The sequence below is a fragment of the Cherax quadricarinatus genome, chromosome 47 (genome assembly GCF_038502225.1).
Source record: "Cherax quadricarinatus isolate ZL_2023a chromosome 47, ASM3850222v1, whole genome shotgun sequence".
Taxonomy (NCBI): domain Eukaryota; kingdom Metazoa; phylum Arthropoda; class Malacostraca; order Decapoda; family Parastacidae; genus Cherax; species Cherax quadricarinatus.
Genome location: NC_091338.1, coordinates 24129724 through 24147331, shown reverse-complemented (window position 1 = coordinate 24147331; position 17608 = coordinate 24129724). Strand labels below are relative to the sequence as shown.

At 42.2% G+C, this 17608-nt stretch overlaps 1 protein-coding gene across 1 annotated transcript in view; it reads right to left on the bottom strand.

Annotated features, from left to right (window-relative positions):
• The window catches only part of LOC128696573 (probable glutamate receptor), a 40149-nt gene extending 24305 nt beyond the window's left edge, over positions 1 to 15844 (bottom strand). The window contains exons 1-5 of the mRNA XM_070094640.1: positions 15674 to 15844; positions 14911 to 15059; positions 9258 to 9348; positions 4097 to 4376; positions 586 to 803 (exon numbers count right to left, since the gene is read on the bottom strand). Of these exons, the coding sequence (XP_069950741.1) occupies positions 586 to 803; positions 4097 to 4376; positions 9258 to 9348; positions 14911 to 15059; positions 15674 to 15844 (909 nt within the window). The remainder of the gene's footprint in view (positions 1 to 585; positions 804 to 4096; positions 4377 to 9257; positions 9349 to 14910; positions 15060 to 15673) is intronic.
• Positions 15845 to 17608: the final 1764 nt, after the last annotated feature.

The following is a 17608-nucleotide window of genomic DNA, read 5'->3' as shown; positions in this document are numbered from 1 at the left end:
TTCCTATTTTCCTCCTGAAGAAGTAGAATCTCCTTCTTCAACACATGAATCTGGGATTCTAAAGCACTACAACAAGCCATGGTATGGGTAACAGTCCACGCTAACTCCCAAGAGCTTAGCGGTATGACCGCACTTGACCACTGATAAGAGGCCCAAGTTTTAAAATAACTGAAAAGGAAATTACCTACTGAATTCATTATAGGAAAAATAGGGATTATAACTTAAATACTTATATAAAATGCACAATAGGTCACTATTTAGTGATCTATCAGATCCAATAGAGAGAGAGAGAGAGAGAGAGAGAGAGAGAGAGAGAGAGAGAGAGAGAGAGAAGCTAGTATCAATACGCTGCCTACAGTCCATGTAAAGCCCACCAGGAAGGCATTTTGAGTCAATGATTGGTACTTACCGCCTTCATTAGTCAGAAAAGTTGACTAAGCGCTGCTTACTCGACAATAAATGCAAGATATAATAGTTTTACATATTATTTTTAACCAGAATGGCATCAAATTAAAACCTTAAATATCTCTGAATGATAAGAAAATAACTGATATGAACAGAAGATCATATCAAGAAAGGACTTACACGGAAGTAACTGACGTAGGCTGTGTTGTACTCCCAGACCATGGTAGTGGCGCGGGAGGCGAGTAGCCCACGTAATGTCTGGAAGGGTTGTGGGATGTACCTCACAGCCAGCAGGGACATGAGGTTACTAGTGTAGCTTTGTGTCAACACCAGCATTACCAGCATCCAGCTGGCCATCATCAGTCGCTCCCACCACCTTTCAGCCGGCACCCAGGTGTCTGTCATAACATTTTCTTCAGTAGTAATACTAAGCAATGTGTAATCCAAAGAGATTTACCCGTCTTTCTTGATATGATTGTAATAATAATATTAATATCGAGAAACGCAGTAACTTTCTTCATGAATTACTCAAATTATATTAAGTAAACGAACACATATGCATCATATCCAATATTTTACTAAGGTTACGCACGTTACACCATCAGGACAACAGGGTTAGTGTGTTAAGTAAAAACACACAATTGCAATTAATGCAACATTTTGTGGCAACGTTTCGCTCTCCAGGAGCTTTGTCAAGCCGTAAAGGCTTGAGCATACATACAAAGGTACAAAAAAATACAGATAAGAGCAGCATGCCAAAGCCACTTATACTATGCATAGCATTACGGGCTGGCTTAAAATTAACTAAGCAATGATGAAATCAGTGATAATACATTATTGTAATTCTACCAACATTAATACAAACGGATATAGTGAAGAAGTGAGGGAACAGGGGGTAGTAGGTGGCGACCTGAGTTATTCAGGGTAACGATAATGTACAGATTTAATGATGAAGTGGTGAGTGTTGTGGAATCTCAGGTTTATTCGCGCTAACACTTTTGAAAAGTTAAAGCAATCGCTGTTTGAACTTCGAACAGAGGTCTGTTTGCTTGTTAACGATTCTGCCTCATTCCAAGTCATGATTTGATACCCGAGAGTTAAATGAAACACACATACACACACACACTTTTCATCTATTGTGCTGGAAAATTTATTCTCTAACACATATTTCCCAGTTCCTTGAAGGTTCCTCAACGTATACTTCCTAGCAACCCTCACACAGAATAATGCAAACACCTGCGTCACTGTTTTAGTTAAGTCTTTCACAGTGATGCTATTAACTGTAGCTACTGATGTTACATGATGAGTAGTCATTGGTTATGTTCCTAGTTGTTAGGGGGGTATGATATAAGTATTATGGTGGTGTCTGTTGTGGGTGTGATGTGAAGAACGTGAAAAATTGTGGAATGTAGACGCACTCATCTTCCCGGTATCTGGGAGTACATATTTTCTGTACACGAAGAAAAAATCGTATTACCATGTCGCATTTAATCTGTGTTTTGGTTAAAACGAAAATGGAGCAAATTCGTCTTGTTGGCGGGTTTACGATATATGAGGAATATCAGTGAGCGGTCGTCAGGTTTGTGTAGTAAGTTGGACGGACGGCTCTATTTGATTAAATAATTCCCATGGATTTCCTTAAATATGACTTCAGCCTGGTAGTGTAGTGAAGATTTACTGAGGCCACATGAATTTTTTTGGGGGGAGTGACATGTCAGGCATAGAATAAATTCCCCACAAATTATGTTCAGTATAAATTAATCTATTTTATACAACCCAGAACGTATATTCAAACTGTAATCAATGTTATTTATTAAGATGCTTGAATCCCTATATTTCGCTCAACCATATTAATAAGCAGAACCAATAATTTAAATTAAAAATATATAGAATACCAACAAATGCCTGTTCTTAGGTACACCATTATTCTTCACATCATGACAGAGTTAAATGTCTTGTATTTTCCTCCGTGTTTTAGGAAGCTCTGAGCATTTGCAGCCAAGAATCCATAGCTAAGAAAATACTGAGGATTTATGAAATAGAATATGATGTAAAATATCGCCAAAAATTTATTTACAAATCTCATGAAAGGACAAAGAAATATATTCAACCAAAAGTTTTTTTGGTTTTACGTTTCCATAAAACTTTGTCGATAAACCTTCTCAAGATAAGAATTTCAAAATTTTGATACACTAAAAAAATCATTGATTACGCGTTCCCCAAAAAATGCTGACGGCTGTGAGTACAAAATTCCCTGGAAGAAATGTAATGAAGTTCATTATTGTGGAGAAAATTCTCCAGTAAATTGGGTATCCCTCAGCCGTCTGAGAGAGACAGCCCCCCCCCCCCCAGGAGAGTCTACTGGAGTCTTACTTCCTCATAACAGATTAACTGAACACACATGTTCGTACCAGCATCACAAGACACGCTATCTTCTCCTTGCTTCGATTTGTTGCAACTACAAGTGAGAGTGAAACTAGAGTAATTACTCCTTCCTCTTAGCCACCCAACTGATTTTGAAAAAAAAAAAACTGAGAAGGTTGTATCGAGCAGATTGAGTGAAATATAACAATCAGACTTCATAAAAATATATTAATATCTAAATAAATATAAGTTCTGGGTTGTATAAAATAGATTAATAATGAAAAAAAATTTTGAGGATATAAAACTATACTTAACACATCACTCACAACTTTTTTTTTCATGTAAGGTGATTAAATCTTCACTACACTCCCATGTATACCCGGAGTATACCTGGAGAGGGTTTCGGGGGTCAACGCCCCCGCGGCCCGGTCTGTGACCAGGCTTCATTTCAGTGAGTAGGGTGCTGTGTGTGGTCATATTTAAGCTTCTCAAGTCTTCTATTGTTCTTTTACTTTAACTATTCCTTGATAATGTGATCAATCAACAAAGAACTTGGAATTTCACCATTTTTTACTCGGTGGCCATTTTGTGTGTACACATTTATGGTTTAGAATGACACGTAAGCAAACACTAACATATTTATTAGAAAACATTTCGGTCCTGGGACCTTGATCAAGGTCCCAGGACCGAAACGTTTTCTAATAAATATGTTATAGTGTTTGCTTACGTGTCTTTCTAAACCAACTTGTCGGTATTTATTACCAAGGTTTATACCATCTTGTCTGACACATTTATACACACTGACGGACATATGGTGTGCATAACCCATGTATATTAACTTGGTAAACAAATTATGAACATTGTACAAAAACAAAATTATCAGCCTAAGTAAAATCTAAATAACATATCTTGATCTCAACCCTTTAACCTAATGTTAGCCAAAATTCAATTGGTTTACCCTCAAAAAATATTAATTTTGCAATGTTTGATCGGTTTTGCAAAATAATCGTTGCCGATTAACGTTAACTGTGGCGTTAAAAGCAAGGTATATATTACTTATACAGAACCAAAAAACCCTGGGAGAGTATTAGGGTGCCAGGCAGTCAAGACTTAAAGTTATGTGATGCAGATATAGGTAGCGACAATGGGAATCTTCCCAGCAGTTAGATACTTGGTAAAACATTCATAATTTACTGTAGTTATTACGAATTAATTTATGCAGAACAACCAAGGGGAAAGTTGAATGATAGCTCTAGAACGTAGCATTAGATAAATAATACAAAGATGATCCACATACAAAAGTGTAACTCACTAATTTAGAACTTACTTTCTCTCAGTGTCATGCGAATGAAGAGAGAGAGGACGGGAGTTTTGATGGGTAATATTGATGCCAAAACGAACATTGTGGCCAGGACTAACACCAGCGCCCCCACCAGTGCTGCCCACACCGTCATGTCCAGGGGCAGCAGAAACCCCCAGGGATTCACCTCAGGTATGCCCTGACCGCCAAGAATCCTCAGATAGTCGCTCATAACTGGTGTCGTGTAGTCTATTACCTCAGTTCGTTCGGCTATGACACCATACGGGCCAAGACCCATGTCAACCTCCTGCGGTCAAGCACAGAGTGAGCACTCAGAGGTGCTAATTTGTTTAAAAAAAATATGTTTATTGAAGCAGAATACTTCAGACAGGATGTCAGACAGCAAAACTTGAATAACACCATGAAGAGATTTTAAAATATAATAATGCATATATATGTCGTGCCGAATAGACGAAACTTGCTATTTTGGCTTAAATAGCAACATACATCCTTGTCTAAGGCCTACTTTTACTGGGAAATAATCTTCTCACTTATGTACTCTAACCTGAACCTCACTATCCTCGTAAAAACTCTTCACTGCTTTCAGTAACCTACCTCCTATTCCATACATTTGCAGCATCTGCCACAGTGCCCCCCTATCCACTTATCATACGCCTTTTCCAAATCCATAAATGCCACAAAAACCTCTTTACTCTTATCTGAATTCTGTTCACCTATATGTTTCACTGTAAACACTTTGTCTACACATCCCCTACCCTTCTTAAAGCCTCTTTGTTCATCTGCAATCCTACTCTCCGTCTTACACCTAATTCTTTCAATAATAACCATACCATACACTTTACCAGGTATACTCAACAGACTTATTCCCCTATATTTTTTTGCACTCTCTTTTGTCCCTTTTGCCTTCATTCAAAGGAACTATGCATGCTCTCCTCCAATCCCTAGGTCCCTTACCCTGTTCCATACATTTATTAAATAAAAGCACCAACCACTCCAAAACTATATCCCCACATGCTTTTAATACCCTCTCTACATGTCTGAACCACCTCAACAGCCCCTCCTCAACCCTCTGGATAATAGTTTTAGTAATCCCGCACCTTCCTTTAATTTCCAAATTACGAATTCTGTGAATTATATTCACACCATACATTGCCCTCAGACATGACATCTCCACTGGCTCCAGCCTTCTCCTTGATGCAACATTCACCACCCATGTTTCACACCCATATAAGAGCGTTGGTATAACTACACTCTCATGCATTTCCCTCTTTGCTTTCATGGACAAAGTTCTTTGTCTCCACAAACTCCTAACTGCACCATACACCTTTTTTCCTTCATCAATTCTATGAGTCACCTTATCTTTCATTGACCCATATGCTGACACATCCACTCCTAAATATCTGAATACATTCACGTCCTCCATACTCTCTCCCTCCAATCTGATATCCAGTCTTTCGTCACCTATTTTTTTTTATCCTCGTCACCTTACTCTTTCCGATATTCCCTTTTAATTTTCTTCTTTTACATACCCTACCAAACTCATCCACCAACCTCTGCAACTTCTCTTCAGAATCTCCCAAAAGCACAGTGTCACCGGCAAAGAGCAACTGTGACTACTCCCACTCTGTGTTAGATTCTTTATCTTTTAACCCCTCACCTTATGTCAACACCCGAGCATTCACTTCTCTTACAACCCATTTATTAATATATTGAACAACAATGGTGACATCACACATCCTTGTCTAAGGCCTACTTTCACTGGGAAATAATCTCGCTTTCTCCACCATAATCTAACCTGAGCCTCACTATCCTTGTAAAAACTCTTCATCGCTTTCAATATCCTACCTCCTATTCCATACATTTGCAACATCTGCCACAATGCCTCCCTATCCACCCTGTCACAAGCCTTTTACAAGTCCATAAATGCCACAAAAACCTCTTTACCGTTATCTATATACTCTTCACCTATATGTTTTACTGTAAACATTTGGTCTACACACCCCCTGCCCTTCCTAAAGCCTCCTTGTTCATCTGCTATCCTACTCTCCGTCTTACTCTTAATTCTTTCAATAACAATTCTACCATACACTTTACCAGGTATACTCAACATTTTTATTCCCCTATAATTTTTGCACTCTCTTTTATCCCCTTTGCCTTTATACAAAGGAACTATGCATGCTCTCTGCCAATCCCTAGGTACCTTCCCCTCTTCCATACATTTATTAAATAAAAACACCAACCACTCCAAAACTATATCGCCACCTGCCAGTTTATGTTCAACTAAATAATAGAGAGAATGAGAGAGAGAATGAGAGAATGAGAGAGAAAATGAGAGAAAATGAGAGAAAATGAGAGAATGAGAGAGAGAATGAGAGAGAGAATGAGAGAGAGAATGAGAGAGAGAATGAGAGAGAGAATGAGAGAGAGAATGAGAGAGAGAATGAGAGAATGAGAGAGAGAATGAGAGAGAGAATGAGAGAGAGAATGAGAGAGAGAATGAGAGAGAGAATGAGAGAGAGAATGAGAGAATGAGAGAAAGAGAGAGAATGAGAGAGAATGAGAGAGAATGAGAGAGAGAGAGAGGGGAGAGTGACAGAGAGCTACTTATATCATGAGCCTCTTCCTGGCATCAAGACTCTTGACTTAGACTTCAACTTCGGGACTGAGGATGACAAGTAAAACATCTTGGAGGAATGTGCGACATTGTTTTCTTCACGTCTTCACTATGATGGTAACTATTCCCTCTCCTCCAGGACTGTGATTATTCCCTCTCCACCAAGATTATAATTCTCCCGCAAAATTATAATTATTACCTCTTATAATTATAACTGACACATTCTTGCCCACAAAACTTATTGTACTCACCTTCCTGCCCACGTGATCTACAATACTCGCCTTCCTGCCCACATGATCTACACTCACCTTCCTGCCCACATGATCTACACTCACCTTCCTGCCCACATGATATACACTCACCTTCCTGCCCACATGATCTACAATACTCACCTTCCTGCCCACATGATCTACACTCACCTTCCTGCCCACATGATCTACACTCACCTTCCTGCCTACATGATCGACACTCACCTTCCTGCCCACATGATGTACACTCACCTTCCTGCCTTCTATACCAATTTTCATGCCCACTATACTGGGAAGATGGAGGGAATATTTTGAGGAATTGTTAAATGTTGATGAAGATAGGGAAGCTGTGATTTCGTGTATAGGGCAAGGAGGAACAACATCTTGTAGGAGTGAGGAAGAGCCAGTTGTGAGTGTGGAGGAAGTTCGTGAGGCAGTAGGTAAAATGAAAGGGGGTAAGGCAGCCGGGATTGATGGGATAAAGATAGAAATGTTAAAAGCAGGTGGGGATACAGTTTTGGAGTGGTTGGTGCAATTATTTAATAAATGTATGGAAGAGGGTAAGGTACCTAGGGATTGGCAGAGAGCATGCATAGTTCCTTTGTATAAAGGCAAAGGGGACAAAAGAGAGTGCAAAAATTATAGGGGGATAAGTCTGTTGAGTATACCTGGTAAAGTGTATGGTAGAGTTATTATTGAAAGAATTAAAAGTAAGACGGAGAATAGGATAGCAGATGACCAAGGAGGCTTTAGGAAAGGTAGGGGGTGTGTGGACCAGGTGTTTACAGTGAAACATATAAGTGAACAGTATTTAGATAAGGCTAAAGAGGTCTTTGTGGCATTTATGGATTTGGAAAAGGCGTATGACAGGGTGGATAGGGGGGCAATGTGGCAGATGTTGCAGGTGTATGGTGTAGGAGGTAGGTTACTGAAAGCAGTGAAGAGTTTTTACGAGGATAGTGAGGCTCAAGTTAGAGTACATAGGAAAGAGGGAAATTATTTCCCAGTAAAAGTAAGCCTTAGACAAGGATGTGTGATGTCACCGTGGTTGTTTAATATATTTATAGATGGGGTTGTAAGAGAAGTAAATGAGAGGGTCTTGGCAAGAGGCGTGGAGTTAAAAGATAAAGAATCACACATAAAGTGGGAGTTGTCACAGTTGCTCTTTGCTGATGACACTGTGCTCTTGCGAGATTCTGAAGAGAAGTTGCAGAGACTGGTGGATGAATTTGGTAGGGTGTGCAAAAGAAGAAAATTAAAAGTGAATACAGGAAAGAGTAAGATTATGAGGATAACAAAAATATTAGGTGATGAAAGATTGGATATCAGATTGGAGGGAGAGAGTATGGAGGAGGTGAATGTATTCAGATATTTGGGAGTGGACGTGTCAGCGGATGGGTCTATGAAAGATGAGGTGAATCATAGAATTGATGATAGGAAAAGGGTGAGTGGTGCACTTAGGAGTCTGTGGAGACAAAGAACTTTGTCCTTCGAGGCAAAGAGGGGAATGTATGAGAGTACAGTTTTACCAACGCTCTTATATGGGTGTGAAGCATGGGTGATGAATGTTGCAGCGAGGAGAAGGCTGGAGGCAGTGGAGATGTCATGTCTGAGGGCAATGTGTGGTGTGAATATAATGCAGAGAATTCGTAGTTTGAAAGTTAGGAGGAGGTGCGGGATTGCCAAAACTGTTGTCCAGAGGGCTGAGGAAGGGTTGTTGAGGTGGTTTGGACATGTAGAGAGAATGGAGCGAAACAGAATGACTTCAAGAGTGTATCAGTCTGTAGTGGAAGGAAGGCGGGGTAGGGGTCGGCCTAGGAAAGGTTGGAGGGAGGGGGTAAAGGAGGTTTTGTGTGCGAGGGGCTTGGACTTCCAGCAGGCGTGCGTGAGCGTGTTTGATAGGAGTGAATGGAGACGAATGGTTTTTAATACTTGACGTGCTGTTGGAGTGTGAGCAAAGTAACATTTATGAAGGGGTTCAGGGAAACCGGCAGGCCGGACTTGAGTCCTGGAGATGGGAAGTACAGTGCCTGCACTCTGAAGGAGGGGTGTTAATGTTGCAGTTTAAAAACTGTAGTGTAAAGCACCCTTCTGGCAAGACAGTGATGGAGTGAATGATGGTGAAAGTTTTTCTTTTTCGGGCCACCCTGCCTTGGTGGGAATCGGCCAGTGTGATAATAAAATAATAAAATATACTGACCTTCATGCCCACTGCACTGACTTTCATGCCCACTACACTGACCTTCATGCCCACTACACTGACCTTCATGCCCCCTGCACTAACCTTCATGCCTGCTACACTCACCTTGCGCCCCACCTGGCCCACCATGCCCGTCCACGAGCCATTGGGCAGCTTGTTTCCAAAGGAACCATCCGGTGGACGCACAACTGTACAACTGCAGACAGAATCACAACCATGATGTGTGAATTCTACTTACTAGTGTCTTTATGCTTTCCTCTCATGTGATATTTTTGTGATTATTGTGTTGTGCAAAACTTTAGGTTTTAATCCTCTAAATATTTATACTGCTGGGTAAAGCAGGTGTTTATCCTACGTGTAAAGCTCAAGGTGAATGTCAAGTAGTACAAATCAATAGGTATTTACTCGACTGGTTGAGTATAACTCTAGGTGCTTATTCTGCTGAACGATATTCTATTTATTTATGTTGCTATGTAATACTTTAAATGTTTATGTTACTATGATAAGTTAAAGGTATTCTTTTATATGTAAAGATTTGACTGTTTAGTTAGTTGTATTAGTAAGTGTCGAGTTATAGCTCCTGCTCCTGCCTTGTAAACTGCTTTAACTAGCATCTGCTAAATTCTGGCCTCTCTTGCCATATCTTTCCTAACTTAAAAGTTGTGACTAGATTTTAAAGTCGCCATTTCATCGCCTAACTGATTCCCCTTCTCTCAAACACTGAAATTAAATGAACACTTTCTAACATCTCCAGCACTCATCTGTGTGGTCCTGTGGGTACCTGCGTCTCTTTCATTCATCTCATGCTTTTTCCATATCTCTTAGTATTTTGAATAACAATTATATTCCTCTTTCTCTCTTCTCCAAAATCCATATGCTGTTGCACTGCCGTCCACAGGATGGATATGGGACGCACAATTAACTAGCAGCTTCTGTGGCAAAATATCTTCAGTTTCCTGATTACTTTCCTCACATTTCATTACTTTCATTTGTGACTAAGAGTTGTTTATCTGGAGTTTATCTGGAGAGAGTTCCGGGGGTCAACGCCCCCGCGGCCCGGTCTGTGACCAGGCCTCCTTAGGTCAGTGTCCCAGGATGCGACCCACACCAGTCGACTAACACCCAGGTACCCATTTTACTGATGGAGAACATAGACAACAGGTGGAAAGAAACACGTCCAATGTTTCTACTCTGGCTGGGAATCGAACCCAGGCCCTCACCGTGTGAAGCGAGAGCGTTAACCACCAGGCCACCAGAGCCAAATTTTTGGCAACAACTCTTACTCACAGTCTAGTTCAGAGCAAGTGTGGATGTGTTCACAAATTAAGCTAAAGATTAGTATTTCACTTACGTTGAAAAGGCTTTCGCAAAGGGCGATATATTTTGGTTGTTTAAAGAGGTTTGCTAGAAAGTATAATTAGAAAAGTATTTTGGGATCTAAGTATGGTTAAGGAAATGGGGTTATTGGCGATAGATGATAGTACTTTGAAGGAAAGTTGAAATGTACTTTAAAGGGATTAAAGTAAAATTATGAGTTGAATTAAGTACCTTAGAATAACTAAGGTCAGAGTAAAGTTTCTGTAGTAAAAAAAAAATTACAATTTTGTCTTAGCAGTGAAATGTTAACCGGGTCTCATTTTTTTTCTTAATTGAATTTACTCTGTGTTTAAAGGAGTAGGACAAAGCTGAGAATTATTATAACACAAAATAGCGCTAAACCACAAGGGTAATACAGCGCAGCAGGGTAGGAAAGGATGCAGGGGTAATGGGTAGCAAGAGGGAGAGGGATGATTATTAGATCATTAAGTCCAGCGGGGCAGTGGATAGTGCAGGGGTAGAGGATAGCAAGAGATTGAGGTAGGAAGGACTGAGGGAAGTGCTAAAGGTATCATGATCAGAGTTTGTGTAGTAAATCAGTTGCTGTCAAAAAGTCAATGAGTGAGTCTGGATTAAAGGAGGTTCCATCAGCAAGAAGGGAAGGTAAAGAAAGGGCAGCAGAGCGGAAACGACGTTGGAGGTAAATTCTGTGTGCTCGATGATAGACTGGGCAGTCCAACATAATGTGGCTAACAGATACTGGAACCTGACAATTTTCAGAGAAGAACAGGGAGCTTCTCCATGAGATACCCGTGAGTAAGAAGTGTGTGGCCAGGAGAGAGTAGTCTCCCAACCCCGACATTGATGACAAGAAGACAGCCAGAAACCTATACTCGGTTTAACAGAATGAAGTTTGTTATGGAGCAGATCAGACAGCTGGAACTTCCCAAGGAGGCAGGGGAAAGTGAGATGCTACATGAATATAGAAAGAGAAGAGAAGAGCGAATATAGGAGGAGAGAAAAGGGACGGAATAAGCAGAGGCGATGTACAAATAAAGAACGTCTACTAACATCAGTGACTATCCTATATACGGAAGGATTGTGGAGGTCATGAGATCTAACTTAATAGAGAAGGCAATGAGCGTCACGGCGATCGGACAAGGATGGAATATTCGCTTCTGCGAATGTTCAGGGGACGAACGAAAGGCACCAAGGCACAGATGGAGACCTTGGTTACGAATGGGATCTAACTTAGAGTTGTGGGAGAGGCCGCAGAATAGATTTGGTCACCATAATCTACTTTGCAGAAGACTAGGGTGTAATGCAAACGGAGGAGAGCGCGACGATCTTCTCACCACGAACGATGTGCGAGAATCTTAAGGAGATTTAGTCGACCATGGCAGGTTATCTTTAAAGAAGAAACGTGAGGTCTCCACGTCAGCCAGCGATCAAAGAGCAGGCCCAGGAACGTGAACCGTGTAAGTACAAGGGAGTATCCAGAATAAGCGGACGTCTAGTGAAGATAATGAATTGGGTTTTCGTACTAGAAAATTTAAAGCCATGAAAAGTGGTCCAAAGGGAGACTCGGTCTATCACAACCTGAAGGGAGGCTGCTACTAGTCGGCAGTCAGCGCCCGAGTAAGCTATAGCGAAGTCATCAACATAAAGTGACGACCAAATATACGAAGGAAGAACGGAAGGCAGGAAAGCGACACGCCAATACGTACCCGAAAATGTCTATCGGCCAAGAAAGCAGCGATGAAGTTTGGGAGATTACTGCGAAAGCCATATTAGCGAGGGGAAAAGCTATTGTGTCTAAGAACCACATCAGACGTCTTTTCACTAATCGTTCCATCACCTTGTAGATCACACTGGTCAAGACAATGGAATGATAGTGAGAGGTGTCAAGCCCCGAGGCGCTAGGTTTGTGAAACGGTGGTACAAGAGACGATTTCTAGTGCTGAGGGAGAACCCCTCGCTCCCAAATTAAATTGAAAAGACGTAAAAGAACGGGAAGGGCCATAGAATAGAAATGTTGTAGCATACTGATGTGGATATCATCAGGTCCCGGTGCCGACGGCCGGCAAATGGAAAGCGTGGATTCTAATTCTAGAAGAGTAAAAGGTACGTTATATGGCTCCAATCCATCGGAGGAGAAATCTAAGGGCAATTGCTCTTTGGTTGGTTTAGATGCAACAAATGAACTACAGAGGTGAAGCCCTCGGGAGATACAGAGAAGATAATTCCCGATTTCTGTGGCAGCTTACATAAGAACATAAGAACATAAGAAAGGAGGAACACTGCAGCAGGCCTGTTGGCCCATACTAGGCAGGTCCTTTACAATTCATCCCACTAACAAACATTTGACCAACCCAATTTTCAATGCCACCCAAGAAACAAGCTCCGATGTGCAAGTCCCTCTCAAATCCAACCCCTCCCACTCATGTACTTATCCAACCTAAATTTGAAACTACCCAAAGTCCTAGCCTCAATAACCCAACTAGGTAGACTGTTCCACTCATCAACTACCCTATTTCCAAACCAATACTTTCCTATGTCCTTTCTAAATCTAAACTTATCTAATTTAAATCCATTACTGAAATTTAAATCCATTACTGTCTAATTTAAATCCAATACTGAAGGTTCTGCAACAACTCTAGCAATCTGCAAGATGGGAGCTGTGTCCGGAGTGTACTTACCACACAATTTCTGCACCTTTCTCCAAATCGTGCACATAGAGAAAGACGAGATAATGGTAGACATGTAGTCTCGCAAACAAGCGCGTTTCGCGTCGCATATGACGCGGCGAGCAACTGCCCTTGCCTGCTTAAAATCCAACAGACGCTCCGCGGTACGGTTATATCGACAACGGCCCCCACACAGCACGTTTTAAATGCACTGCGCGGGCGCATGTAGGAGACCACCAAGGTATGTCTGAGAATGCTTACCTGAGGTTAGGGGGATAGAACATGTCGCCATAGTTAGGACTAAGGTCAAAAATTGGTGTGCCAGTTCATGAATAGACGACGAAAGGGGGTCCTCACTGCAGGTGGTAAGATGGGAGTATAAGTCCCAGCCTGCTCGAGCAAATTGCCAACGACAGCTACGAAATGGCTGGGTATATGTAGAAGTAAGAAGGATAGGAAAGTGATCACTATCATGCAAATCTGGAAGAATAGGCCACTCGAAATCAAGTACAATGGGCGAGGAACAGATAGAAAGATCAATGCAAGAGAGAGATTGAGTGAGAGATTCAAAATAGGTAGGAGCACCCGTATTTAAAACATGAAGAGGATTAGAAGCGAGAAGAGTCTCCAACTGATCACCACGAGTGTCGCAGTGGGACCCTCCCCACAGGTAGTGGTGAGCGTTAAATAGTCACCCAACAACAAGATGCGTGGCGGTAGAGAAGAAATTAAAAACGCGATATCAGAGATACAGAATGCACAGAAGGGAGAAAGATCATGAGAGCAAACTGTAAACTATCTGTGTAAATAAATACGAGCTGCAGCATATTGCAGCGGGTAATGAACAAAAACTTGCTGATACGGTATATCAACGTGCACAAGAAGCTCGCTTTCATTAAATGATTAGACAGGTAAAGGACCAAAAGAATGTAACAGCTCGTAGCCCGAAACTGGAACGAATGACAGCAGAACGAATTTTGGGCTCTTGCAGCCCAGCACATACTGGGGACAACTGGGAGAGCAACGCTAGGAGTTCTCGATTGTCCCTAAGGCCACGAATATTCCATTGTAAAAAAGACATTATGTACAGAAATAAAAAATGGCAACAATAAATAACGATAAAACCTATGGGCTTTTAGGATCAGTAAGCTCAGTGTTTGGGAGCAACGGTAAGTGGGTAAGCAAAGAAGAATTAGAATACTGCAGAGGAATAGACTGTTGTGAGAGTCGTAAAACAGAAGGGGTAGAAGGAGGCGCACTGGTGTCCATCGGGGGTGTTATCTTCACAATACAGTTGGAGATAGCATCTAACGTCTCAGTTAAGGAAGCCGACGATGCCATAATGTCACAGATTGGAGAGGCATTGCAAGTAAAGGTCAGAGTAACTATGGAGACAAGCAAAGAGGTCTGAGGGAGGCGGGGAGTATGAGCCTGCATACATGTGTTGGTTGAGGCAGTCGAGTCCAGCGGTGTAACAGGAGAGCAAGGAGATTGGAGCATTACTATGGAGGAAGACGGGGGGGGAGGGGAAGGGGGGAGAGCTGGAAAGGGGGTTAGAACTAGGCTCTGAAGTAGAAGATTGATTCTGTACATGTGATGGACGCGAAGGAAGTGAAGGTCTGTGAGGTCTCGTAGACTGAGAAGTAAGTGAGCGAGATGAAGAAGTAGAAGTAGGAAGTGGTGTGGAGGTAGGAGTGTCAGAGGATAAAACCACAAAAGAATTAGAAACTGGTGTGACCCCGGAAGACACGGACGGATTGAGAGGCGGAAGGACCGTCGAGGTTGGAGGTCTTCCGGCTACCCGAGCATACGTGACTCGAGGAAGTTTTCCTTGAGTTGACAGCCATAGTGTAAGGCCCTCATGCTCCTTAAGATAATGGATCTCTCGTTCATTACGATAGACCTGGCAACGGCGTGAAAAGGAAGATGAGGTTCCTTACAATTGAGACAAGAGGGGAGAAGACTCCAAGACATATTAGAATGATCTGCTACACCGCAGACCGGGTATTCTGCCACAGATCTGCAGTGTTTAGCGGGGTGTGGGAACTACTTGATGTACCTCTAAACGATGGCCTGCAATATAGACACGACAGTCGAAGGTTAAACGAGCGATGTTACTAGGAAAGCACCTCTGCCCACTAGCAGACAGGACGTATCTACCTTAAAAATAGGGAGATTTTTGTAGGGTTAATTGTTTTAAAATATCATCGCCGCAAGACAAAAAAATCACTTTGTACAATGGTATGCGGCAAGGCCACAGAACCACTGCAAGAATTAAGAGTAATGTGCTTACGAACGGTGAACGGTATGTTAACTATGGAAGTGATGAGTTAGAGAGCAAAGCTTGCTCCGAATTCTGTACTGTTACGTCACGCATACCGCTTCGAAGCGCGTAGAAGGATATATTTTGGCTAACTTGCCATAAGAAAGTTTTGCCAATTACGTGATAAGAAAGATCATCAGTTTGAGACGTCGTTTATAAAGAGAAAAGAATTTTGTCAATTGCGTACTCGTTACCCCAGTATGCAAACGTAGCGAGTGTTGCGTAGGTCGTTTTTGAGCGATCATCGACGAACTGCCGTCAGTATGTTGTCTCGGACGTTCAGGAGTAGTACCGCAGGCGGTCTTATCTGAGGGAGGTGGGCAATCTGAAAACCGTCGCACTGTATTCGGGGAAACTGGACGCATTGTGAAAGGTGTGCTAGAAGTAGTAGCATGAACAGAAACGAGTGATGCTGCAGCACCTGAAGCAGATGATGAAGTGTCACCAGCAGAAGGTACAGGAGTATAAGAAGACTCGAGAGAATGGACCGATAATGAAGCCGGGTCAGAACAGGGTGTGGGATCAGAAAAGGGTTTGGGAGGAGGAAGGATTTCACTCCATATTAAATGTGCTTCTTCTGTGATATCTCCTTTCTTGTTATTTTAAGAAAAAAGAAAGAAGGAAAGAAAATAAAAAGGACAGCAGAGGGAAAATAAGAAGGCATGGAGAGGGCATCAAGCCCACCGTCGGTGAAAATGCAGTGTGGAACCCGTGCAATACCCTCCCCTTCACGCCAGTAAACCAGCGCTCTGGGATAGCAGCCTCACATCTACCGAGCTACCTCGGCGGACAAAAGAAAGGGTGATCAGAAACCCACCACAAAGCATAATCCCTTCGGCCTCCACCTCCCAGAACCGACAGGCAGCTTTTGGAGATACACCCATTACCCGAAGGGTACCTCGCCCACTTCCCAAAAATCCGGGAAGGGAGCAGGGCACCTTCAAATAACCCATATTCCACGGCAAACCACACCACCTCCGAGGGATCCCACAGAGTGGGACAAATCCCGGCAAGCGACTACCTACCTAGAAATAGTAATGCCAGAGGGGAGGATCCCAGAGGCAACAAACGAGATGGGAAACAAGGGGAAGGTGGGAAGAGGGGAGGAAAGGAAAAAAAAAAAGTGATAATAGAGAGGATGGGACAGGATAGGTAAGGGAAGATTGGGGGGTATTTAGACTCGGACTAAGGAAGGAGACCAAAGGATTTGATTCCTGAGACCAAGAGCCTCTTCGCCACGTCAAGGAGCCCCTCCTGAAGAGGTATTATATCGGTAAATCAATAATCATATTAAAGGGTTAATTACTCTTACTTTATGCTAATGTGTAATCCAAAGCCTAGCCTTGACCCTGACCTTGAGCATATAAGGCGCAGGTTGATTTTCCAAGAATTTTTGTGGGAAGAAAGGCGCTTGTTATATGCTGGAAAATACGCTACTCTGAACTAGGAACAGGATGATACCAAAATTTTGGCCGATACCGACACCGTTACTTTTCCTACATTTGTTATTTTTAAAATTATAATCTCTTTATTCAGTACATAGGGGAATGGGTAATAAATAACACATGGATATTAAATAACTCCATTTCTCTGAGAAGATAATGTTATTACTCACTTCTTGGGCTGTTGTGTTAGTCTCTGCTTGTCAAAGACACTTGTCGATAGTGTGTGTGCGCGCTTGTGTATGCATGCTTGTACTCACCTAGTTGTGGTTGCAATGGCCGAATCATAGTTCCTGGCCCCACCTCTTCACTGGTCGCTACTGAGTCACTCATCCCGCTCCATAAGCGGGATCCTGGATCCTGCCTCCACTACATCACTTCCAAGACTATTCCACTTCCTGACAACTCTGTGACTGAAGAAATTCTTCCTAACGTCACTGTGATTCATCTGAGTCTTCAGCTTCCAACTGTGACCCCTTGTTTTTGTGTACCATCTCTGGAACATCCTGCCTCTGTCCACCTGGGCAATTTCTCTCAGTATTTTATATGGTGTTATCATATCCCCCCGATCTCTCCTGTCCTCCAGTGTCGTCAGATTGATTTCCCTTAACCTCTTCTCGTAGGGATGCCCCTTAGCTCCGGGACTAATCTTGTTGCAAACCTTTGCACTTTCTCTAGTTTCCTTAC